The following is a 27,569-nucleotide window of genomic DNA, read 5'->3' as shown; positions in this document are numbered from 1 at the left end:
ACAATGAGGCAGAGAGGACAGACGAGTGGAGTGGACTGACCACCAGATGGTTACTCTCAGGGCCTAACCCTGGCTGCCTGGCTGGCTGATAGCCAGAGGGAGATATGTATGTTATCTGAACAGAGGGGGAAACAATGTAGCGACGCCCCCACCCACTGCACCCTACCCCACCCCATCCCCACCCGTTCCCCCTATATTAAAGTACTGATAAGTGACAGGCCGACAGTGTGCAACAGCCAATTCACAGCCTCTGACGCAGCTATAACATTCACTCCCAACGACTTAACAAAGCAGCCACAGCAGCATCCACACGACTGCAGCCCAAGCTTATGACCCGGTAAGGTCCTCATATTCAATGCTAAAAGTAGACTTCTGACAACTGTCTTCTACAAGTTGGTGTTTATGGTTGAACCTGATCATAGGCCTTTCTTTGTTAAGTGACTTTGACTTTGTGTTAAAAAGAGGATAGAATCCACCACACTGTTATGACACTGCACAAGGTGTTCCGTTCCATAAAATTACATTTTGTTGTGAAGGGTTTGAAATGTAGAACAAAATTGTGTGCGGTGTGTAGTTAAATGTGGATACGAGACAATTAGAGGAATAAACTAACATTCATATTTTTTTGAGTAGAAAACCACATTTGTGGTTTTGAATTAGGCCTAAGACAGATGGTGTTCAATTATTTATGGTTTGAAATGACGACATTCAAACATTCACCTTGCTAGTCTAGTCAAGCTTAGTGGCAGGCCGCATAGTCGTAAAGAGCGTTGGGCTAGTAACGGAAATGTCACTGGCTCAAATCCTGAGCCGTCTAGGTGAAAAATCTGTCAATGTGCCCTTGAGCAAATCACTTAACCCTAATTACTCCTGTAAGTCGATATGGATAAGAGTTTCTACTCAAATGTTAAATGTAATGTCTATGTCGAGCTTTGACCCCCAGATAGTACAATAATCTATGTTATTTCACTTGTGCTGCATAGCACATTTTCCAAACTCAAAGAGGGATAATACTCAGCAAAACACATGTAAATGAAACTATTCCAGGGGTTTCTAGACTGCCTTTAACTTGTTCACTAACAATGTAGACAGGTCTGTACTGCTAGCTCGGCATTGCTTGTGTAAACAATGTTACATTGTTTAAATGGTCAATCCTGTGCCTTTGAAAGTGACAGTCCTGCCGCTTGTGGACAGCAGAATAATACATAGCTTGTTGCTTGTCCTCCAAAACGATTTAGTTACTGGTTTAGGCAGGCAGAACACATAGGACATTCTCTTTACATTTCCAATGGGATACATTTGATAGAATCACCACAAACTCTACCAACAGTGTAGCATTGACTGTATAGTGGCCTAATTTAGCGATCTGTCTAACTGCTGCGCCTGGGGTTACTAGAGACACAATAGATTTCAGTGGAGGCTGCTGAGGGGGAGGATGGCTCATAATAATTGCTGGAATGGAATGGTGTCAAACACAGGCATAATACTCCATTCCAGACATTATTATGAGCCGTCCTCCCCTCAGCAGCCTCCACAGATGTATATACATACAGTGCCTTTGGAAAGTATTCACACCCGTTGACTATCCCACATTTTGTTACATTATAGCCTTATTCTAAAATGGATTAAATAAAAAAAAATCCTCAGCATTCTACACACAATACCCCATATAATGACTAAGTTAAAACAGTTTTTAGAAATGTTTGCGTATGTATTAAAAATGTAAAAAACAGAAATATCTTATTTATATAACTATTCAGACCCTTTGATATGAGACTTGAAATTGAACTCAGGTGCATCCTGTTTCCATTGCTCATCCTTGAGATGTTTGTACAACTTGATGTGAATTCAATTGATTGGACATGATTTGGAAATAAACACACCTGTCTATATAAGGTCCCACAGCTGTCAGTTCATATCAGAGCAAAAACAAAGCCATGAGGTCGAAGGAATTGTCCATAGATGTCCGAGATAGGATAGCGTTGAGGCACAGATCTGGGGAAGGGTACCAAAACATTTCTGCAGCATTGAAGGTCTCCAAGAATACAGTGGCCTCCATCATTCTTAAATGGAAGAAGTTTGGAACCACACTTCTTAGACCCTAAGCATACAGCCAAGACAATGCAGGAGTGGCTTTGGGACATGTCTCTGAATGTCTTTGAGTGGCTCAGCCAGCGCCTGGAATTGAACCCGATCGAACATCTCTGGAGACCTGAAAATAGCTGTGCAGCAACACGCCCCATCCAACTTGACAGAGCTTGAGAGGATATAGAGAAGAATGAGATAAACTCCCCAAATACAGGTGTGCCAAGCTTGTAGCGACATACCCATGAAGATTCAAGGCTGTAATCTCTGCTAATGGTGCTTCAACAAAGTACTGAGTAAAGGGTCCGAATACTTATGTAAATGTGACATTTGCGTTTTTAAAATGTTCTAAAAAACAGTTTTTGCTTTGTCATTATTGGATTTTGTGCGAAGTTTGATGATGAAAAAAAACTATTGAATCAATTTTAGAATACAGCTGTAACGTAACAAAATGTGGAAAAAGTCAAGAGGTCTGAAAACGTTCCGAATGTACTGTATATCTATAACATCATGATGAGTTTCCTGGAACAGAGCTAAGTTACCATAAGCCAAAGATTGCCTATTATATTAACAATATATTTAAATGACCGCTTTAACAACGGAAATACATGTCCTCAAAGATGGAAGGCAGGCGTTAAGAGGTGAGATCAGGTGGGACCATTCTAGCCTTTGAGAGGGTGGATACGTGTGAACAACAGGCTATAGAGCTAGTTAGAGGACTTTGTATCTGTGCCATTTACATCTGGGACAGCATGGGCCATTGAGTCTATATCCATTTTAAAGTAGTCAATTTTCTTCTTCATTGGCTGATTGCTCCCAACTCATAGGAATCCCCACCCAGTTGACTAATTTAAAATGGTGGAAACCCCCAATTACAATGGCCACGCTAAAATGTGTGATTTGGCTAAGTTGCCGAAATGCCTTGGGTATCCACTTATATCAGTCCCTTCATAACAACCTAACAATTACGAAACTTCTGTTCAATCAAATAAGCCTCACGTAGCAAATTAGCTATTACATTATTTATTTACCAAATTCGACACCCTCATTCACCTCCATTAGAAAGAAATCCTCACCTAGTGGGCATATTTTCGTGAACAGATGTTGGGCAGAGTAAAACCTCTCTCTTCGCCTCTTCCTCTGTTGATGCTTGAAAATATTAAATATATGTAGCTGAGCTAGCTAGCTATTAAGCTACAGCTAACTTTATGTCATAGGTCACTTTCACTTTCAGCTAGGTTCATAATTTTGAGGACTTGATAACTTGCAAAGAACATGCACAGTTGTCAGTACAAACTAACAGATCATATGTGTAAATTATAACTACATTTTATGCATTTGTCAAGCTTGCTAAGTTAGCTAGCTGGCCACTGTTAAATAATGTTAGCTAGCTTGTAGAACTTCTGCAACATCACCGGTGCACACGAAAGCATATTCCAGTTGAACTAAACACCAAAAATACAGTATTTATAACTTATATAATTTTACATTACAGATTTAAACTTTCAAGCTAAAAAAGTTAAAACAATATCATAGAGATAGATCGAAGACATCTGGACATCTGACTACAACAGTGTCACCAGGAGGGATCAGCCAATGAAGATGTAAGTACCACCCAATTGACTACATTAAAATGATGGAAGCCCTCAATGGCGCTGCCCATGCTAAAATAGATTTTTTTGGCCACCAGAGATCTCTATCATTCTCTATGACCAATATCTATATTTTCAGACTGGACCTCTGGTTCAAATCTGCCAAAAACACAGTTACGGTATGCAGTAAGGGTCAAATGGGTATGGGAAACTAATTGACAGTTCCATACTATGTCATGAAATCTTATTTTCATAAAGAATGAAGTTAAAATTAAATAAAAACGTTTCCTATTTTTCTGACATTCATTATTATTGCATACATATATTTAAATGTGTATTGATTTGGATCTAGCTTTTACTGATGATGATGATGATGAGGAGATGGAGGAGGATGATGATTAGGAGGAGGAGTTCAGTATGTCAAATCGGAGGATCTGTTGTCCGGACCTCTTGCAGTCTCTATGGGGGTGCCACAGGGTTCAATCCTCAGGCCGACTCTCTTTTCTGTATACATCAATGATGTTGCTCTTGCTGCTGGTGATTCTCTGATCCACCTCTACACGGACGACACCATTCTGTATACTTCTGGCCCTTCTTTGGACTCTGTGTTAACTGACCTCCAGACGAGCTTCAATGCCATACAACTCTCCTTCCGTGGCCTCCAACTGCTCTTAAATGCAAGCAAAATTAAATGCATGCTTTTCAACCAATCGCTGCCCACACCTAGCCACCGGTCCAGCATCACTACTCTAGACGGTTCTGACTTAGAATATGTGGACAATTACAAATACCTAGGTGTCTGGTTAGACTGTAAACTCTCCTTCCAGACTCACATTAAGCATCTCCAATCCAAAATTAAATCTAGAATCGGTTTCCTATTTCGCAACAAAGAATCTTTCACTCATGCTGCCATACATACCCTCGTAAAACTGACTATCCTACCGATCCTTGACTTCGGCAATGTCATTTACAAAATAGCCTCCAACATTCTACTCAGCAAATTGGATGCAGTCTATCACAGTGCCATATGTTTTGTCACCAAAGCCCCATATACTACCCACCACTGCGACCTGTATGCTCTCGTTGGCTGGCCCTCGCTTCATATCCTTCGCCAAACCCACTGGCTCCAGGTCATCTATAAGTCTATGCTAGGTAAAGCCCCACCTTATCTCAGCTCACTGGTCACCATAGCATCACCCACCCGCAGCAGGTGCTCCAGCAGGTATATTGCACTGGTCATCCCCAAAGCCAATTCCTCCTTTGGCCTGCCTTTCCTTCCAGTTCTCTGCTGCCAATGACTGGAACGAACTGCAAAAATCACTGAAGCTGGAGACTCTTATCTCCCTCTCTAGCTTTAAGCACCAGCTGTCAGAGCAGCTCACAGATCACTGTACCTGTACATAGCCAATCTGTAAATAGCCCATCCAACTACCTCATCACCATTTTATAATTTTTATTTTTTATTTTGCTCCTTTGCACCCCCGTACCGCTACTTGCACACTCATCTTCTGCACATCTATCACCCCAGTGTTTAATTTGCCATACTGTAATAATTTTGCCACTATGGCCTATTTATTGCCTCACCCCCTTATCTTACCTCATTTGCACACATTGTATATAGACTTTCTCTATTGTATTTATTTACTGTATGTTTGTTTATTCCATGTGTAACTCTGTGTTGTTGTATGTGTCGAACTGCTTTGCTTTATCTTGGCCTGGTCGCAGTTGTAATTGAGAACTTGTTCTCAACTAGCCTACCTGGTTAAATAAAGGTGAAGTAAATAAATAAAACATGTAACTTTTATATAAAACAGTCACATACCAATAATATATTATCAAACATAAGCTCTTTGATCCCAACCCTCAGCCACTCTCAGACCATCCCACCTATCACCATAGACCACCCTCGTTTGTGCCATATATTTTTAATTGTGCTGTGATGTTTTACAAAATGTTGGAACCTTTCTAATCGTATGTTATCCAAAGATTGTGAGCTTAAGATGAAAACCTTTCCTATGAGTATTAGTATATTATTTATTGACTGACTATGGCTTTCCGAATCACCCAACACTGCTATTTGTAAGGTTCATTTTAGGTGCATGTTATGATTGTTTTAACCATTCCTGAACCTGTGGCCAGAAACAAGCTACAGATGGGAAATACCAGAATTAACCTGTTACTCCTACCCCCTACTTTTTTGAACATTCTGTTAAAAATCGCGCAACATTTCAGCGCCCTGCTACTCATGCCAGGAATATAGTATATGCATATGAGTAGTATATGTGGATAGAAAACACTCAGACGTTTATAAAACTGGTTAAATCACGGCTGTGACTATAACAGAACGTGCGTTTCATCGAAAAGTGCAGGAAAATCTGATCACTGAAAATGGGAAAATATATCCATGCGCCACTTCAACCCATTGTTAAACGTGATCCACATTAAATGGGGCCGAGGTTGCAATACCTACAGCTTCCACACGATGTCAACATTCTTGTCATTTGCCTACGTTTTGTTTCTTGGTCAACAGACACAAGGCAGCGCAGTTCTTCCGGTCTCCGACCGGATATTTTGGTTGAGATTTACCCGGACATGATTTCCAGACGTACAGCTATAGAATATACATCGCCTCGTGATCAATTTGATCGCTTATTAACGTTTACTAATACCTAAAGTTGCATTACAAAAGTATTTCGAAGTGTTTTGTGAAAGGTTATCGTCAACTTTTTTAATTAAAAAAAATGACGTTACGTTATAAAACGTTACGTTTTTCGTTGATCACACAGTCTTCATAGATCGATATCTAGGCTATATATGGACCGATTTAATCGGAAAAAAAGACCCAATAGTGATGTTTATGGGACATCTAGGAGTGCCAACAAAGAAGATGGTCAAAGGTAATGAATGTTTTATATTTTATTTGTGCGTTTTGTGTAGCGCCGACTATGCTAATTATTTTGTTTACGTCCCCTGCGGGTCTTTTGGGGTGTTACATGCTATCAGATAATAGCTTCTCATGCTTTCGCTGAAAAGCATTTTAAAAATCTGACTTGTTGCCTGGATTCACAACGAGTGTAGCTTTAATTCAGTACCCTGCATGTGTATGTTAATGAATGTTTGAGTTTTAACGAGTGCTATTAGCATTTAGCGTAGCGCATTTGCATTTCCAGATGTCTAGATGGGACGCCTGCGTGTTAGGTAGGAGCAAGAGGTTAATGAACTATTGATTTTGTCTCTTCGCACAAAATCTACAGAGCTGAGATTGTTGTATGCCCCAAAATAAATGTAGCATTCTGTTGGTGGCAAGAATTTTATATGATCATTTACATTGAAAAACTCAAAATGTTGAATCAAGTGCAGTTTTTTGTATCAGTCCATAAACCATATGCCACGGAATTTGTACATCGAAAATCTCCTCCCATTTATTTGTAACCTGTATGGTGCAGCTGTCAACATTTAAATTTTATTTATTTTTTTACCCCTTTTTCTCCCCAATTTCATGGTATCCAATTGTTTTAGTAGCTACTATCTTGTCTCATCGCTACAACTCCCGTACGGGCTCGGGAGAGACGAAGGTTGAAAGTCATATGTCCTCCGATACACAACCCAACCAAGCCGCAATGCTTCTTAACACAACGCCATCCAACCCTGAAGCCAGCCGCACCAATGTGTCGGAGGAAACACCGTGCACCTGGCAACCTTGGTTAGCGCGCACTGCCTCCGGCCAGCCACAGGAGTCGCCGGTGTGTGATGAGACGAGGATTTCCCTACCGGCCAAACCCTCCCTAACCCGGACGATGCTAGGCCAATTGTGCATCGCCCCACGGGCCGGTTACGACAGGGCCTGGGCGTGAACCCAGAGTCTCTGGTGGCATTACAGCGCCCTTAACCACTGTGCCACCCGCGAGGCCGGCTGCCAACATTTTTGCTCTAAGATGAAACTGGTATATTTTTCTATTTTTGCTAGTTCCTTTCAGCCAATTTATATCTTTAATATATGGCAGGCAAACAAGTTCCCCACTTCTCCCTTTTCCACTTGCCTCCTCCATTTTGGTGGTAATACTGCAATCAGTTGGTTCTAAATTTGGATTGAGCAGATATTCCCATAAATTTTCAAAAACTGCATATGTTACATAACTCCTCGGTTGCTACTCATAATGTCCTTAATATATATATATATATATATATTTTAAATCCATAAAGAATGTTTTTTTAAATGAATCAGTATATTTGAGTTTAACCATAACATTTGTTGTAATAGCTTTGTAGTAGCTTTAATATTTAATAATTTTAGGCCCCCAAACTCATATTCATTATATAAATAGGCATGCTTAATTTTGTCTGGTTCAGCATTCCATATAAAAGGAAATATTTTTTGTTCATATGATTTCAAAAAATAATAATCTGAATTAGACAGTGCCATTAGTAAGCAAGTAAGCTTTGATGGGACCAAATAGTTAATCAATGTGATTTTTCCATAAATAGACAAGTATTTACCTCTCTGTGGTTGCAGAGTCAGATCTATTTTTGATAACTTTCTATTGAAATGAATTGTAGTAAGTTCATTTATATTTTTAGACGTGAATACCAAGTATGTCTACTTCACCATCCACCCATTTTATTGGTTAACTACAAGGTAGAGTAAACGCTGCATTTTTTTAACGATCCAATACGTAATATGGAATACTTGTCATAATTAGGTTTTAATCCAGAGGGTCTAGAAAAGTGATCAAGATCTTCAATGAGACTGTACAGGGATCCATATTGCAAACTTAAGAAAACTGGAGTCATCAGCATACATTAACACTTTTGTTTTTTTCTAACCCCATGATGTTCTGGATGGATCTAATTTTGATAGCTAGCATTTTAAAGGCCATAATAAATAGATATGGAGACAACAGACAGCCTTGTTTTACTCCTCTTAAAAGCTCAATACTTTCTGAGAAGTAACCATTATTTACATCTGGGGTTGCTGTACATAACTTTAAACCATTGTATAAGAGATTCACCAAAATTAAAGTAATCCAGGCAGGTAGATAGTAATGGAAAATATTTTGCTTCCTCTTTCAAAATATAATTTGGTGAATCATGGATAACTCATTTGTAATAAGTCTCTGTAAATAGTTGTTGGTATAATTCCTATGTTAAAGATTCTAGAAAAATGTTGTACATTTTTCACCATTTTCCATCCAAGTCGCTTTATATTGTAATACATTACACTCAATCGTTCTTGAATAAGTAACTCCAATTCTTTTTGTTTTTCCTATTTTTCCTAACCTATTTTGTACCTCTATAATAGTTCCCATTACCATCTACCTGCGCTGTTACTTCCTCTATTTCCTTTATTATTCTAATCTATTTTGATCTAAACTGCTTTTGTTTTAATGATGAGCATTGTATTGCATTGACTGGCCTCTAAAAGTACATTTGAAAGTGTCCCATGCAATAAGGGGAACTTCTGTACTTACAGTTTTCAACCACTCCACAAATGTCTTGTTAAATAAACTATAGTTTTGGCAAGTCGGTTAGGACATCTACTTTGTGCATGACACAAATTTTTCCAACAATTGTTTACAGACAGATTATTTCACTTATAATTCACTGCATCACAATTCCAGTGGGTCAGAAGTTTACATACGCTAAGTTGACTGTGCCTTCAAACAGCTTGGAAAATTCCAGAAAATGAAGTCATGGCTTTAGAAGCATCAGATAGGCTAATTGACATCCTTTGAGTCAAGTGGAGGTATACCTGTGGATGTATTTCAAGGCCAACATTCAAACTCAGTGCCTCTTTACTTGATATCATGGGAAAATCAAAAGAAATCCGCCAAGACCTCAGAAAAATATTTGTAGACCTCCACAAGTCTGATTCATCCTTGGGAGCAAATTCCAAATGCCTGAAGGTACCACGTTCATCTGTACAAACAACAGTATGCAAGGGATCACGCAACCATGGGATCAGGCAGCCGTCATACTGCTCAGGAAGGAGACGTGTTCTGTCACGTACTTTGGTGTTAAAAGTGCAAATCAATCCCAGAACAACAGCAAAGGACCTTGTGAAGATGCCGAAGGAAACAAGTCCAAAAGTATCTATATCCACAGTAAAACAAGTCCTATATCGACATAACCTGAAAGGCCGCTCAGCAAGAAAGAAACCACTGCTCCAAAACCGCCATAAAAAGCCAAACTACGGTTCGAAACTGCACATGGGGACAAAGATCGTACTTTTAGGAGAAATGTCCTCTGGTCTGATGAAACAAAATGTTTACTTTTTGGCCATCATGACCATCGTTATGTTTGGAGGAAAAAGGGGGAGGCAGCAAGCCGAAGAACACCATCCCAACTGTGAAGCACAGGGGTGGCAGCATCATGTTGTGGGTGGGCTTTGCTGCAGGAGGGACTGGTGCACTTCACAAAATAGATGGCATCATGAGGTAGGAAAATGATGTGGATATATTGAAGCAAAATCTTAAGGCATCAGTCAGGAAGTTAAAGCTTGATCGCAAATGGGTCTTCCAAATGGACAATGACCCCAAGCATACTTCCAAAGTTGTGGCAAAATTGCTTAAGGACAACAAAGTCAAGGTATTGGAGTGGCCATCACAAAGCCCGACCTCAATCGCATAGAAAATGTGTGGGCAGAGCTGAAAAAGCGTGTGCGAGCAAGGAGGCCTACAATCCTGACTCAGCTACACCAGCTCTATCAGGAGGAATGGGTCAAAATTCACCCAACTTTTTGTGGGAAGCTTGTGGAAGGCTACCCCAAACGTTTGACCCGAGTTAAACAATTTAAAGGCAATGTTACCAAATACTAATTGAGTGCATGTAAACTTCTGACCCACTGGGAATGTGATGAAAGAAATAAAACCTGAAATAAATCATTCTCTCTACTACTTTTCTGACATTTCACATTCTTAAAATAAAGTGGGGATCCTAACTGACATAAAACAATGAATTTTTACAAGGATTAAATGTCAGGAATTGTGAAAAAAACTGAGTTTAAATGTATTTGGCTAAGGTGTATGTAAACTTCCGACTTCCGAAAAAAAGTAAATTATCATTTTTTTGTCTTAGTTAAAAACAAATTGTCATCCAATAGGCTTTGATTACATTTCCAACAGTCATGTCCACGTGGAAATTCTGTAAGAGTTAAATGGAGGCCATTTAGATGGAGGTCCGTTCACATTCGGACTCCTATCAATACTTTAAAAAAACTTTTGATGCAAGCCAGAACGAAACTAGGAAGTAATATGTAAGTAGTAAGATGTCTAGTAAGATGTCTAGTTTGATGAAGCCTCCATGTATATCTCACTAGATCAGGGTTTTTCAACCTCCATATATCCACTAGTTTTATTGTATCCATGATCTTTGTGATCTCCTTGTGTGCGTGAGCGTGGTAGTTTGTAGAATGAATTCCTTTACGATCCATTGAGGTACTTAAAACCGTATTATAATCTCCCACCATATTAATAGATTATTTTGTTGCTTGTGATCTCAATAGATTATTATATATATTTTCAAAAAAGTGTGGATCATCATTATTTGGCCCATATAGATTAATTAGCCAGATCTGTTTTTAGTCCAATAGTATACTTAAAATATTCCATCAAATATTTTACTTTACTTGATTTAATGTGATTTGGATAGGTATATTGTAAAGTCAGTCTGGACAAAGATGGCTTGGTTCGGTTTGGCTTTTCTCTGGACTTCCTGTACTGACGGACCAATGAGGAGTTGATGCTAATTCACGGAGCATTGGTTTGGCACCATGACCTCTGCCCCCTGCAATTGGTCACCTTTTTGTCCTCGCCTCCATTCTAGTGAAATTAAGAGCTTTCAGACCTGATCTGATCTTCAATAAAGTAATTGTTACCACTTGAACAATAATCAATGTGTTCAAGCAGAAGCAACATCAAGTTGTCACAGCAATGAGAGTAAAAAACAATTGTTTTTCAAAGGGGGAATGATGAACAGTTGGCTAGTTGTCAAATCCAACACTTCTTAGGTCCATATGGTGAGGTCTTTATTTTGCTGCTGGCACACCTGAAGAGCACACACCTATTGAAAGAAAGTGGAAACTGACACCTTGCATTCATTGATTTCTCAGTCAGAAATGGTATTTAACTCATTCAGATCATAGGTATGATAAGAATTTGTGGGTTATTTGGAGTATAGTTCAAAATCAATGTGTTTATTTACTTGGTTGTCACATTATGGGGGGAGATGATGGAATGGGCATTATGGGAGGGGATGATGGAATGGGCGTTATGGGAGGGGATGCTCAAATAAAACATGAATAGTTATCTATTTTGGGGCTCATAATATGTTGTTTGATTTGATAAGAATGGTGTATGAATCATCATGTTGACTCAATTACTATTTGGGGTAATGTTTGAATATATTGACATCCAGTTGTAGGCTAATTGATACTTAAAAAAACAAACAATTTAATAGCAGACTGTTTATCATGTTGGATATATTGGATAATGTTACAGTATCGAGTGCTCCACTCAACACTGTTGCGAGAGTGCAAGTAAATGTATGTTGACTGTTCATGCTGGGAGCTGGGTCTAGTCCTCAATGGTTTGAAGGCATGGGGTTATAATCCCTTGCCTATGTGGGGAAATTATGAGGTGGTTTTACTCGAGTCCATGCATTGGTTCTCTGCGCGTGTGCGTTGTCTCATTGGTTCTCTTCCCTCTGCTATGTCTGTCTCTTGTCAGTGCACAAAACAGCGCATGCGTCTTACTTTGCTCCTCAGTCTGAAACTCGGGGGTTGAGTTCAATTAGGAGAGACCATGTCCGCCATCAGCCATTTGCACTCCTATATCTTCTCATTTAGAACAAATTCTCGATGAAATAGCGGTTGCACGCGGCCTCAAGAATGGCCACGTCGGTGAGTACACTGCTCGCGACCATGCTTAGGCAGGGTGTGTTCTAACGTATTGTTTCCTTTGCTCGAAGAAGGCGGTATTGCCCGGTGCGTCTGAGCCGAAGATGTCCAGCCATATTTCTATTGATATTCAAGTACAGTAGAACTAACGTTAGTTGAGTAGCGTCTAGAATGTAGCATATCTCACGTATAAAAGTGATGCTTGGATAGTAAAATCCTGAAAAAGTCTACCCTGGCAAATTACAGTCTCCTTGTAATAGTTTTTCGGCGTTGTTCAAAATTATTTGCCGTTTGTAGCCTAGGCTACTTCATGAACATAAATACATGACTGTCTTCATAGTGTAGGGAAGGCTATAGACACCTTGCTTTCTTTGCTGAAATGCAAAGTAGGATAGCGTGCAAGTGATTATGAGTAGACCTATCAAATCGAAACATGTTAACGTGTGATTGTTTTATTTAATTTATTCCGCGCATTGAGGCTGGTACGGGTGTCTATTGAGACAATGTATGGTTTTACTCGTGGACAGATTTAGGTAGGTTGTACAGCATGCAATGATGCCAGCCTCCGATTGGCAACAATATGTGATATGATTTTTGATGTTCTAGGGTGCTGTTCAGGTGAAACTAGAACTCGGACATCGTGCCCAGGTCAGAAAGAAACCCACCGTGGAAGGCTTTACGCACGACTGGATGGTGTTTGTCCGAGGACCAGAGCACAGCAACATTCAGCACTTTGTGGAAAAAGTCGTTTTTCACCTGCACGAAAGCTTCCCAAGACCAAAACGAGGTAGGCATATAATTCACCCTGCTTTTTGAGTTTTACTGTCATAAAATAATAGACTGCTTGATTTGTAAAGCAAAGCTTATAGCAATAGCCTACCACTCCTGACATATTACGACGATTGAATTGTGTGCGCGACCAACCTTGGCGGTTCATTGAAAATACTTTTTTGTAAAAGCCTTCACTTTGCAAAGTTTGTAAATGGACCCCCCCCAATTTTTTTTTTTTTTAAATAAACTTGCTTAATTCATGTGAACATGCCCACCTGTAGCGCATGCACAATTAATTAAATGCGCTATTGGATAAGTTATACTGTAAACATCTTTGATGGTCATAGGATAGAGTTCCCCTTATGTGTATCTCTACAATTAAAACTTAACCCGAGAGGTTAGATTAAAGTATTATTCTTTAGTTTTTTTTGTAAACCAGCTTTAGTAGAATAGTTTACTAATTCCACCCTACGAGTTTTATAAAAGATAGGGCAACCCAAATGAAGGTGAGCTAAACTACAAACCGTAACAACGTTGGTAGGGCTGGCATTAAGAACTAGAAAGGCTAAATGTGACCACATTAGGTGATTGTAAACATAAGAGGGCTTGTTCAAACATTGGAGAGCATAGTGGTTGTTTAAACTTCTGGCATGGCTGGAAGGGATCAATTATAGTATTTGTTGGTTTGGTATTTTTACCTCCTTTCCTGCTGGTGTGTTTTGAGTGTTGTTTGCTGTGACAAATGCACAGAAATGTGCCAAAGTCGATGCCGTGGAGAGACCCTGTCATATTATTTACATGCGACTCAGATTACCAGGGAACATTTGCACTTTATTGGGAACAGTTGTAAGACCATGCTGTTTAACCATTCATTATTTATTCTCCTTTATAAAATGATAACCCCAAACTACTCTCAACAGTCTGAAGAATAGTCATTGCATCAAGAAAAATATGCATTATGCAATGTACAAATGAGTTCATAGCATACTGAGGTGCAGGAGAACCACTCTCTTTTACTATATAAATAAAGTATTTTAAGTAGGCTATTCTTTAAAACTCTTATACTTTTATGCTTTCACCCCTATATAGTATAAATATTAGTGACTTGATTGTCCATTTTTGTAGGCTGTTAAACATAAACTGCCAATGTCTTCTAGTATCACACAGTGATGTTGTTGCATGGGCAGTTGGACTAGATAGCCATCTCATAGGCTACACATCACATACCTGTTACGTTATCCAGGGAGTTTTACAGTTCACAACATGGTGTCATTGTGATGTTTACCAGTATCACCTGTCAGTGTCCGACGCGTTCCGTTGACAGCTGGCCCCTGTGTGCTTTCATGATGTTACCAATACCCTATAGGAGCATAGTGATTTATTTTTCACTCCTATTTCTAAAATTCAAAAATGTCACAGGAATTGTCAGTTTGACTGGATGAATGACAGCCTATTACAATAGTCATTAAAAGGCTGTTAGATTTGAACACAAGACAACCATAGAACCAGCCAGCTACCACCATAAGGTTGTTTTGCTGGTGCTGCATATGCTTGGTCTCTGTTCACTGGTGCAGGTAGGCTACAGTCTGTCGTACATGGTTGACTGTACAAACCCCTCTGCCACCCCCACCCCTCCACACACACACACACACACACACACACACACACACACACACACACACACACACACACACAACCCACCAAAGGCTGCTTTTGAGTCTGCTCTTTGTGGTGCAAAGAGACAGAACAGCCTGCTAGACTAGTGCCAAGGAACGAGGTTTAAATCGGTTAAAAGACAAGCTTTGTTTCTTTCACTGCGTTAATACTGAAAAAACAATGTAATTGTAAGTTGTCTTGCTACTGGACTTTTGAATACAAAGACAAACAGTTGCTGGTAAATGTTGAGTTATTTTGTCATAGCACCAATGTCATGTACTGTTTCATCTGTAATAGCTGAGCTACAGAGCTTCATTTGAACATGGTGGCAAGTGAAATAGAAATGTGTGATGTACTTCATATGATGTGTTTGGTTACGAATCCACCTTGACCATCAGTTTCCTGCTAAGTCATTTAGCAAATCCGTGTTCTGTCAATAAACTGGAAAGTCTGTCCATTTACATGCGTGTTGAAAAGAGAACGTCTTTTTCCCATTTCAACGGGCATAAATCTATAGTGTGTAAATAGAGGAGAGGGGGTCAAGGCAAGGGCTAGTATACAAAGTGTTGCTTGTACTTGACGCTCCAAAGTGCTGCTGCTTGCATGCTTCAATGCATGCAGTGAAATCTTGAGGCGTATGCAACGGATCTCTTCCCTAGTCTGAACACCTGACTGGAGAGGAGAGTTTGTGGTTAGCGAAAGTACTTATCATCCACTACTCTGATTTATAGCATAGGAATAGATGCATTTCAAAGCTCATGAGAACAGATGAGGTGTTTATTTCTACTGGTGTGTGTGAACTTCAAGCTAAACGCATTCCTGATATGGAAACGGCGCTGCGTGAGTGTTATGTTCTAGAGGTCGACCGATTAATCGGAATAGCCGTTTAATTAGGGCCGATTTCAAGTTTTCATTAACAATCGGAAATCGGTGTTTTTGTACACCGATTTTTGCCCTTTTAAAATTATTATTATTTTTGTTACACCTTTTATTTAATCTTTATTTAACTAGGCAAGTCAGTTAAGAACACATTCTTATTTTCAATGATGGCCTAGGTTGGTTTAACTGTCTCGTTCAGGGGCAGAAGGACATATTTTCACCTTGTCAGCTCGGGGGATTCGGTCTTGCAACCTTACAGTTAACTAGTCCAACGCAATAACGACCTGCCTCTTGTTGCACTCCACAAGGAGACTGCCTGTTATGCGAATGCAGTAAGCAAAGGTAAGTTGCTAGCTAACATTAAACTTATCTTATAAAAAACAATCATAATCATACACATGGTTGATGATATTACTAGATATTATCTAGCGTGTCATGCGTTGCGTATAATCTGTCTGCGCATACAAATATCTGACTGAGCAGTGGTAGGCAGAAGCAGGTGCGTGAACATTCATTCAAACAGCACTTTCTTGCGTTTTGCCAGCAGCTCTTCGTTGTGCGTCAAGCATTGCGCTGTTTATGACTTCAAGCATTGCAACTCCCGAGATGAGGCTGGTGTAACCGAAGTGAAATGGCTGGCTAGTTAGCGCACGCTAATAGCGTTTCAAATGTCACTCGCTCTGAGCCTTGGAGTGGTTGTTTCCCTTGCTCTGCATGGGTAACGCTGCTTCGAGGGTGCCTGTTGTCATTGTGTTCCCGGTTGGAGCCCAGGGAAGAGCGAGGAGAGTTCTTCCAGCCTGGCTTAACACGAGTTTAAAATGAAAGCACATTTGGATGTTGTTTGCAAGGATGATGTATTTGCAAGGATGATGTATTTGCAGCCTATCACTGAATTTGACCAATTGGCACTCTCCTTTTAGGCTGAAACCTGCCTTGGCAAGTTCATGCTGTATCATGGTTAGCAAACTACCGTCTCACAGGTCTTGTTCTGAAACTTGGTGGTATCTACCTGTTTGGGGAGTTTACCTGTGTTTTAATAGTACACCTACATTTGACCACACTAGAAAGATACTCTTATGTTATGACAGGATACATTTAGCATATGTAGAATTGAATGAATCGAGCTTGAAGACTCTTCAGGAGCAGTGTTGCATCGTCACCCTCTCTCTGTTCTGTTGGGTACAAGAGACGTCCACAAGCAGTCTTCAGCCCGGCTGAAGCCCCCCACCCCTACCCCTCTGGTGCCTTTGATCAACATTGGGCCCCTGACGGGAGAAGCCAAAGGAATTGAGGAGAAACCTTGTAGCATAGACAAGCATGTGTTTGACAGTTTTAATACTAACAGTCTCGCAGAGTGGTCTCATAAGGGCGCAGCTGCCTGCCCCTACTCCTGTAGAGACGCACAGACACTCCTTCCAAGGAGGTGCAGCTCGGCATTAGGTCAAGAATGTGCAGCTCTGCATTAGGTCACTCTTTCTTCACTCCTTCTTCCCTCTTTCTTTCTCACTTCTCTCTTTTCTTGTGAGGCGGCTAAATGCTGGCTATACTGTTTTAATATAGTCCGTCTTGCAGCTGTTGTGGATTATACCGGTGCCTTCTCACTTGAAAGGGAATCTTTTCACTCACCTTGCTTCGAAAAATGTATTGTGGATGGTTATACTTTTTAGCCATCCTAAATGTGAAAAATGTGGCAAAAATGTATAGTAAGGCAGGCTATATGTGAATTAGGAAGAAAAATAAAATGGCTAACATTTGTCACAACAGGAGTGGTCAGTTACTGTCCCCATTCTCCACTGTGCTGCTCTCCCGGTTAAAGCTTCCAATTTTGAGTTTTATGGCCAGCAAGACATTTAAACGGACCTGAAGAAAATGGCTATGATTGGCTGCCATGCTGTGTAGCCTTGGAAACCTGATATTCGGTGCTGTGGGAAGGAGTGGAAGACCACCCCCACCCCCATAATAAATAGCCTGGAACATGGTTTGGTCGGCCATTTTTACATTGGGCTTCACCTGTCAAAGCATACATGACTTGATTCTGTCATTTGTATACTTCTCTGAACAAAATGTATTTGTATCATGGTAAAGTAGTCTATATTTGCATAAAGAATGATAGGTCGGTGCGTCATGTAGGCATATTCATATTCAGAATGACGAGGGATTAATTTCTTTCACTGACCACTTTGACTGTCGTTTCAGGTTCTGAAATGAGTACTTACTCATATGCAGTGTTTGCTGTAAGGGTGCTCTCACCTGCTTCAAAGCCAGTGGGGAATAGCTGGCCTTTTCCCATTACTACTCAGTCATAATCGTAATTCAAAACTCAGTGACAGTTTTAAGGCCTGATAGTAATATATCATGACTGTTGGCTCTATGAAAAGTTTGATTTATTGATTTTTAGGGAGCTGAGCGGGTCACATTTGTGTCACTCTCTAAATATATTTCCCTGTGAAAAGATTCCAGTGAACTGATGGTTCACACTGGCAGAGATGTCAACAAGGTATTGGTCAAAACAGGCTCTCGGAGCGTTGTTCCGAATCTTAAATCTTATTCTTTGTTCCTATTTTTTTGCTTCACCAGCCTTTCATTTTCCACTTGTTTGGACGGTTCTAGCTCACATCACTTTGACTCCACTGGCCATGATGTGGTGCTTAGGAAGCGAACTGGAGACTTTGCTGTAGCTCTCCTCTCACGTTCCCCCACAGCTGTACTGATTTTCAGTTTCAGTCCAGGAGGGGAAGCTGCGTCTTCTCAACGCATTAAAATTAATGATGCAACAGTCTGTAAAGTCACAGTGCCGCTTCATTATCGCCGGCAGTTGGGTCCTGGCGTTCAGGTGTTGCCGTGGCAACGGCCGCTGCGAATGGCATCGCTGTCGTCTCTGTGGAGCTCACCAACCTCGAAGTTGGGTCTGGACTGGAACCGAGAATGGGTTATTTTTGTATTGCGATCCAATGGCACTCCATTTGGCACTAGCACTCTATTTTGTGCCATTTAATCAAATACATTTAGTCATAATGCTTTGTAAAAAAACAGGTATTGACTAACAGTGACATGATTATTTTACCGGCCCTTTTTCAATAATTCAGAGTTAAAGATGAGAGAAAATACACAACGAATAACAATAACAAGTAAAAATAACATGGCTATATACAGAGTGTACCAGTACCGAGGCAATCTTTTGGATACCATTTATTATGTCTCTGTCAAGTATGCAGGAAGTTAGAGGTGGTTTCACAAGCCAATTCTAACTAGCGTTACCCATAGACTTCCAGTCAGAATGCTATCTGAAAGCAGATATTCATAAACTTCCAGACATTATGCTCACGCCAGTTTGCAATTGCGCTAGAGCTAGTTAGCAACTTGCTTCAAACTGCACGCAGAGGCATAAAAATGGTATCCACGAGTTCATCTGACTCTGGGGAAGAAGATAAAAGGCCTTTCGGCATTACGGGGGCAGAATGGGGAAGTTGACAGAAGCGTTAATGTGTCTTTCTGTGGAAACAGACTGACAGTGAAGGGCTCTTTTCAGGCTCTTTGTTATTATCCTGTAAAAGAAGCTCTCCGATAACCAGATTAAATAAACTAAGCGCACACACCTGCCCTATTCCCTCCATAGTGGTGGCTTAGCTTAATGATTGGGTCAGTATGTTGGCCCCTTGGGCCTCTCCTGAGCCCCTGAAGTTGTAGCATGAAGCCTTCACGTTCCACATCCTCTCTTTGTGTTTCCCCATCATTCTTTTGTGGCGTGTGTGTGTGTGTGTGTGTGTGTGTGTGTGTGTGTGTGTGTGTGTGTGTGTGTGTGTGTGTGTGTGTGCACATACCACAAGTCAAGTATCTGAGGTAACCCATACATGATCTCCTCAGACTAAAACATGTCTTAGATGTTGCGTTCCTTTCCTCTCTTTGCTGAGGGTTCCCGAATGTGATCTTGTCTGGCTTTGATATTGATGGCCATATTGTCTTTGTCTGCAACGTAGAACATTCTGATTCGTTTAGGGGAGTCTGGCTTTGGAGATTGTGGTAGCCTAGATGTATGGTTCAATTTGTAGTCAAATTTGAATGTTCAAGTTTGTCAGGTTATTGGGAGTGAGGGTGAATGTGTGCGTGACTATGCCTGTGTTTTACTACTGGTAATGACTTTCTGAAGGGGTATTACGAGACATGATTTTCAAAAGTGTTAATGGATGTTAACCCTCTAGATTCTAAGCCGGGTGTTCAGTGGTATACTAAGCTAACATATGGAATGGTTTTAAGATTTGATTTTTTTTTACAGCTATGAAATATATATAATTATGAAATATATATAATTATTTGATGAAACATTGAATTTGGCCTTACTGCTATTAGCCCATAAACGCATTGAATAACCGATTCATACATGGATATGCAGATGGTAAAAAAAAATATATATATATATATATAAAAAGTTAGACAGACTCTTCAAAACTATCTGAGAGAGATGAGTTCAGTAAACAATTTATTTTTGACACCTGATTTAACCCCCCCCCTTTTTTTTAGGCGTTAAACTACTTCCATATACTTTTTACTCATACCGGGAGAGACTTCCCTTTCCATAGAGGGGTCATCTGTGACTGAGCGGCTCGATTCAGTCTTATGTAGCAACATAAAAATAAATCACATTGGATGAAAGCTAGGAAATTGTATATCATACACTATAGTTGAGGAATAATGGGAAAGTAATTCTGCTTTGGAAGTTGATAACCTCACTTTTGAGAAAATGGCCTTTGGTACACCTACTGGAGAGCTCTTCTTTGTCTACAGTACACCCATTCAGCATCGTTCACACCCTCTTAAGCCTTAGCCCCACCCATCTCTTTAACTTCTTACGGCTGAAATCAGCCAGTGAAAGTGCAGGGCGTCAAATTCAAAACGAAAGCTCATAGTTAAATTTCCTCAAACATACAATAGTATTTTACACCATTTTAAAGATAAACTTGTTAATCCCACCAGTGTCCGATTTCAAAAAGGCTTTACGACAAAAGCATAACAAACGATTATGTCAGGTCAGTACCTAGTCGCAGAAAAACAGCCATTTTTCCAGCCAAAGAGGAGTCACAAAAAGCAGAAGTAGTGATTAATTTTCTCTAACCTTCGATCTTCATCAGATGACACTCATAGGACTTAATGTTACAGAATACATGTATGTTAGGTAAAGTTCAAATTTACATCCACAAATCTCAGTTTACATTGAAGCGGTATGTTCAGTTATGTTTTGCTTCTAAAACATCCGGTGATTTTGCAGAGAGCCACATCAATTTACAGAAATACTCATAAACATTGATAAAAGATACAAGTGTTATGCATGGAATTACAGATCCACTTCTCCTTATGCAACCACTGTCAGATTTCTCAAAAACCTTACGGAAAAAGCATACCATGCAATAATCTTGAGTACGGCGCTCAGACACAAAAACAAGCCATACAGATACCCGCCATGTTGTGGAGTCTACATAAGTCAGAAATGGCATTATAAATATTCACTTACCTTTGATCTTCATCAGAATGCACTCCCAGGAATCCCAGTTCCACAATAAATGTTTGTTTTGTTCGATGAAGTCCATTTATGTTCAAATACCTCCTTTTGTTCGCGTGTTTAGTTCACAAATCCAAATTCACGACACGCAGGCCAGACAAAGTAAAAAAAAGTTCCGTTACAGTTCGTAGAAACATGACCAACGATGTATAGAATCAAACTTTAGGATGTTTTTTAACATAAATCTTCAATAATGTTTCAACCGGAGAATTCCTTTGTCTTTAGAAATGCAATGGAACGCAGCTACCTCTATCGGGCGCTCTCCTCACTGAGCTCATGGCACTCTGCCAGACCTCTGGTTGAAACAGCTCTCATTCTCTCCCCCTTCACAGTAGAAGCCTCAAACAAGGTTCTAAAGACTGTTGACATTTAGTGGAAGCCTTAGGAAGTGCAATCGGACCAAATTTACACTCTTGGATCGGCAAAGAGTTGAAAAACTACAAACCTCAGATTTCCCACTTCCTGGTTGGATTTTCTTTTCAGGTGTTTGCCTGCCATATGAGTTTTGTTATACTCAGACATCATTCAAACAGTTTTAGAAACTTCAGTGTTTTCTATCCAAATCTACTAGCCATAAGAAGTTAAGTTGAGGCCATGTACTATACAACCAAAATTTCAAGACTAAAAGCTGATTTATACTACGGGTATGTTTTTATAAATTAAATCTGGAGTGCCAGAGTGTGCTTGGAGCATTTGTAAACTCTGTGTTGTCAGATTGTCTGTCTGTAAATTTGGAGCGTTTCTCTCTCGGAGTGTTCATAGCGTACACTGGACTCTCTGGCCAAGGAGTAGGGTTGATCCGGAATGTTCTGACCTCACAACGGGATTCAAGCACCCAAGCTAACATTGGCTAGCTACTTCCAGAGAAGTAGAACAGTTCACTCTGACCATTTTACTCACCCTAGCAGTGCTGGTTAGACTGTTTTATGTTATCCAGAGCGTTGGTGATTGCAACTGCTGCTGGCAACATTTTAATGATGCTTTTTTGCCAACGTTTACTGACACTGGCCATATTCAATGGGTGTTGCACGTTTGTGAATTTGTCAGTTATTCTGCGCTCTGGTACACTCAAGACGAGAGTGCTCTGAAATCGGAGTAGATGGTCAGAGCAAATTTACCAGATACGTCCATCTACAGTTGTCGCAGTGACATCCATGAATGTTCTATTGAAATGGTTACTTGCATAGTGGAGTCTTTTTTTGTTTTTTTTGTTTAGACTAACCAACCAGGTTCAATGTTGGCTAGCTATTAGGCTATAACTATAACGCAGATTATACACGTAACATTAGCTAGCGAGCCATCCAGCTAACATTAGTTTGGTAGCTAACAGTATGCTTTAACTTGAAAAGAAAAAACTTTCTGACAAAACAAAACATAATATCTGCAAATGTTGCTAGCTAGACTACCTTACCCATATACATGCAAGGATGCTATTCTCTCTCACAGATGCCATGGTTGCCCTTAGTTTGAAGATGTAATCTGGAGACTGGTGTTTTATACCACAGCCTTTGTTCTCTTCTTTTTTTCTTTTTTTCTTTTTACCACTTTTTCTCCCCAATTTCGTGGTATCCAATTGTTTTAGTAGCTACTATCTTGTCTCATCGCTACAACTCCCGTACGGGCTCGGGAGAGACGAAGGTTGAAAGTCATATGTCCTCCGATACACAACCCAACCAAGCCGCAATGCTTCTTAACACAGCGCCATCCAAGCCGGAAGCCAGCCGCACCAATTTGTCGGAGGAAACAGCGTGCACCTGGCAACCTTGGTTAGCGAGCACTGCGCCCGGCCCGCCACAGGAGTCGCTGGAGCGCGATGAGACAAGGATTTCCCTACCTCCCATAAAGTGGACAGCAACACTTTTCCAGTTCTACTATGCGAGATCTTTCAAAATAGCCACATTAGAAAGTATTACCTACACATACTGACCAGCTCATGTTAGACAGAAGAGGCTATTATCTCAGTCAGTCATGGCTAGCGGGAAGATTCCTGTCTTCATCCGTGGCTAAACCAAGTAGGCTCGTATTTAAAAGAGAGAAAAATTGTATTTGCATATGGCATACTTATTAAGGCATGTGAAAGTTCATATGTTCCATACAGCATTTCTGCCAAGAAACACATTTTGACAAAACCTCTCTTTCATATCGTCTGAGATCCCCAAGGATTGGAAAGCTGCCGTAGTCATCCCCCTCTTCAAAGGGGGAGACACCCTGGGCCCAAACTGTTACAGACCTATATCCATCCTGCCCTGCCTGCCTTGCCTATCTAAGATCTTCAAAAACCAAGTCAACAAACAGGTCACTGACCATCTCGAATCCCACCGTACCTTCTCCACTGTGCAATCTAGTTTCCGAGCCGGTCACGGGTGCACCTCAGCCATGCTCAAGGTACTAAACAATATCATAACCGCCATCGATAAAAGACAGTACTGTGCAGCAGTCTTCATCGACCGTGCCAAGGCTTTTGACTCTGTCAATCACCATATACTTATCGGCAGACTCAGTAGTCTCGGTTTTTCTGATGACTGCCTTGCCTGGTTCACCAACTAATTTGCAGACAGAGTCAGTGTGTCAAATCGGAGGGCATGCTGTCCGGTCCTCTGGCAGTCTCTATGGGGGTGCCACAGGGTTCAATCCTCGGGCTGACTCTTTTCTCTGTATATATCAATGATGTTGCTCTTGCTGCGGGCGATTCCCTGATCCACCTCTATGCAGACGACACCATTCTGTATACTTCCGGCCCTTCCTTGGACACTGTGCTATCTAACCTCCAAACGGGCTTCAATGCCATACAACACTCCTTTCGTGGCCTCCAACTGCTCTTAAACGCTAGTAAAACCAAATGCATGCTTTTCAACCGATCGCTGCCTGCACCCGCACGCCCGACTAGCATCACCACCCTGGATGGTTCCGTCCTAGAATATGTGGACTTCTATAAGTACCTAGGTGTCTGGCTAGACTGTAAACTCTCCTTCCAGACTCATATCAAACATCTCCAATCTAAAATCAAATCTAGAGTCGGTTTTCTATTCCGCAACAAAGCCTCCTTCACTCACGCCACCAAACTTACCCTAGTAAAACTATCTTACCGATCCTCGACTTCGGCATCTACAAAATAGCTTCCAACACTCTACTCAGCAAACTGGATGCAGTTTATCACAGTGCCATCCATTTTGTTATTAAAGCACCTTATACCACCCACCACTGTGACCTGTATGCTCTAGTCGGCTGGCCCTCGCTACATACTCATCGCCAGACCCACTGGCTCCAGATCATCTACAAGCCCATGCTAGGTAAAGCTCCGCCTTATCTCAGTTCACTGGTCACGATGGCAACACCCATCCGTAGCACGCGCTCCAGCAGGTGTATCTCACTGATCATCCCTAAAGCCAACACCTCATTTGGCCGCCTTTCGTTCCAGTTCTCTGCTGCCTGTGACTGGAACAAATTGCAGAAGTTGGAGACTTCTCTCCCTCACCAACTTCAAACATCTGCTATCTGAGCAGCTAACCGATCGCTGCAGCTGTACATAGTCTATCGGTAAATAGCCCACCCAATTTTACCTACCTCATCCCCATACTGTTTATATTTATTTACTTTTCTGCTCTTTTGCACACCAATATCTCTACCTGTACATGACCATCTGATCATTTATCACTCCAGTGTTAATCTGCAAAATTGTAATTATCCGCCTACCTCGTGCCTTTTGCACACAATGTGTATATAGACTTTTTAATTTTTTTCTACTGTGTTATTGACTTGTTAATTGTTTACTCCATGTGTAACTCTGTTGTCTGTTCATACTGCTATGCTTTATCTTGGCCAAGTCGCAGTTGCAAATGAGAACTTGTTCTCAACTAGCCTACCTGGTTAAATAGAGGTGAAATAAATAAATAAATAAAAATCAATAAATTAAATAAAACAAGGTTGCATTTAAATGGCTCTCCTGTGAAGTGATGCGCAACAAACACCTAGTTTCCTGAAACGAGACGCATAAGTGGTTGGACGCTACAGACTGAAGTTGGCAGATTGGCGGTACCGACTTCAGACCAGTCCCGTGACTTGTGGGAGTCAGAGCGAAACCACTGACATACTACCGTTCAAAACTTTTAACACCTACTCATTCAAGGATTTTCCTTTATTTTCTACATTGTAGAATAAAAGTGAAGCCATCAACACTGAAATAATACATGGAATCATGTAGTAACCAAAAAGTGTTAAACAAATGAGGACCTCCACAGGACTGAAAGACCCAGAGTTAGCTCTACTGCAGAGGATAAGTTCATTAGATGCCAGCCCAAATAAATGCTTCAGAGTTCAACAGACACACCCCAACATCAACTGTTCAGAGGAGACTGCGTGAATCAGTCCTTCATGGTTGAATTGCTGCTAAGAAACCACTGAAGGACACCAATAAGAAGAATAGACTTGCTTAGGCCAAGAAACATGAGCAATGGACATTAGACCGGTGGAAATGTGTCCTTTGCTTTGGAGTCCAAATTGGAGATTTTTGGTCCAGTGTCTTTGTGAGACGCGGTGCGGGTGAATGGATGGTCTCTGCATGCGTATTTCCCACCGTGAAGCAATGGAGGTGTTATGGTGTGGGAGTGCTTTACTGATGACACTGTCAGTGATTTTATTTAGAATTTCAAGACTCACTTAACCAGCATGGTCACAGCATTCCGCAGCGATACACCATCTCATCTGGTTTGCGATTGGTGGGACTATCATTTGGGAAACGCCTTCAAGACTGTTGGAAAAGCATTCCAGGTGAAGCTGGTTGAGAGAATGCAAAGCTGTCATCATGGCAAAAGGTGGCTATTTGAAGAATCTCAAATGTAAAATGTATTTTGATTTAACATGTTCTGGTTACTACATGATTCCATATGTGTTATTTCATAGTTTTGATATCTTCACTACTATTCTACAAAGTAGAAAATAAGTAAAACATAAAGAAAACACCTACTCATTCAATGGTTTAACTTTTGTCCGATAGTGTACGTGTTTGTAAAATTCACCTTTCCATAGAGGTGTGACAATAGTTCATAGGCCAAACCGTTTGGACGCTACAGACGTTTTCGTGATAAGATCGATTTTCGAGATGTCTCATGGTCTGACAAACACCACTGTAGCTCCGGCATCTTGTCCCGCCGATGTGGAAAGCCGACATCGGGGGGATACAGTGGAATGAGACTCAGGCCATGCAAAAAAAAACAGATTTCTATCTTAAATCACAGATTTTTACGGTGATTTTAAAAAAAAAAGCGTTATCTGCGTGTCCGGTATGAGCTGAATCAGGAAGAAGTGTTAATCACTCAGCAAGCAGCGTGATGTATTTTAAGCTAGTCTTTCCCATACAGGTATGGGATGCACACAAAATATTCAGACCCCTCGACTTTTTCCACGTTTTATGTTACAACCTTATTTCAAAATTGATGAGGAAAAACTATTTCATCCATCTACACGCAATACCCCATAATGACAAAGCAAAGACAGGTTTTTAGAAATGTTGACATATCAGTATTTTTATTTTAGGAAGTATTCAGACCCTTTACTCTGTCGCTTCGCCTCTTCTTGGGTATGACGTTACAAGCTTGGCACACCTATATTTGGAGTTTCTCACATTCTTCTCTGCAGATCCTCTCAAGCTCTGTCCGGGTTGGATAGCTGCACAGCTATTTGCAGGTCTCCAGAGATGTTAGATCGGGTTCAAGTCTGGGCTCTGGCTGAGCCACTCAAGGACATTCGGAGACTTGTCCCAAAGACACTACTGCCGTTTTGGTTGTGTGCTTAAGGTCTTTGTTCTTTTTGAAGGTGAACCTTCACCCCAGTCTGAGGTCCTGAGCACTCTGGAGCAGGTTTTCATCAACAATCTCTCAGTACTTTGCCTCTGTACTGACTAGTCTCCCAGTTTCTGCTGCTGAAAAACATCCCCACAGCATACTGCTGACACCACCATGCTTCATTGTAGTGATGGTGCCAGGTTTCCTCCAGACGTGACGCTTTCTTGGTTTCATCAGACCAGAGATTCTCATGTCTGAGAGGCATTTAGATGCCTTTTTAGAATAAGGTGGCTTTTTAGAATTTTAGAATAAGTATGTAATGTAACAAAATGTGGGTGTGGGGTCTGAATACTTTTCGA

At 40.7% G+C, this 27,569-nt stretch overlaps 1 protein-coding gene across 4 annotated transcripts in view; it reads left to right on the top strand.

Moving 5' to 3' along the window:
* The first annotated feature begins 234 nt into the window (after nt 1-234).
* LOC124014353 (protein AF-9-like) overlaps nt 235-27,569 on the top strand; it is a 67,211-nt gene continuing 39,876 nt past the window's right edge. For 2 of the 4 annotated variants that reach the window (XM_046329235.1, XM_046329234.1), the window contains exons 1-2: nt 12,421-12,573; nt 13,177-13,357. In XM_046329235.1, the coding sequence (XP_046185191.1) occupies nt 12,562-12,573; nt 13,177-13,357 (193 nt within the window). In that variant the 5' untranslated portion in view covers nt 12,421-12,561. Of the gene's footprint in view, nt 338-12,420; nt 12,574-12,768; nt 13,104-13,176; nt 13,358-27,569 lie in introns of those variants that run through there. The other 2 variants (XM_046329236.1, XM_046329237.1) reach the window with 2 other exon arrangements.

This window comes from Oncorhynchus gorbuscha, linkage group LG25, assembly GCF_021184085.1.
Source record: "Oncorhynchus gorbuscha isolate QuinsamMale2020 ecotype Even-year linkage group LG25, OgorEven_v1.0, whole genome shotgun sequence".
NCBI classification, from domain to species: domain Eukaryota; kingdom Metazoa; phylum Chordata; class Actinopteri; order Salmoniformes; family Salmonidae; genus Oncorhynchus; species Oncorhynchus gorbuscha.
Note: the sequence above shows the minus strand (reverse complement) of the source record. Positions and strands in the feature narration are given on the sequence as shown.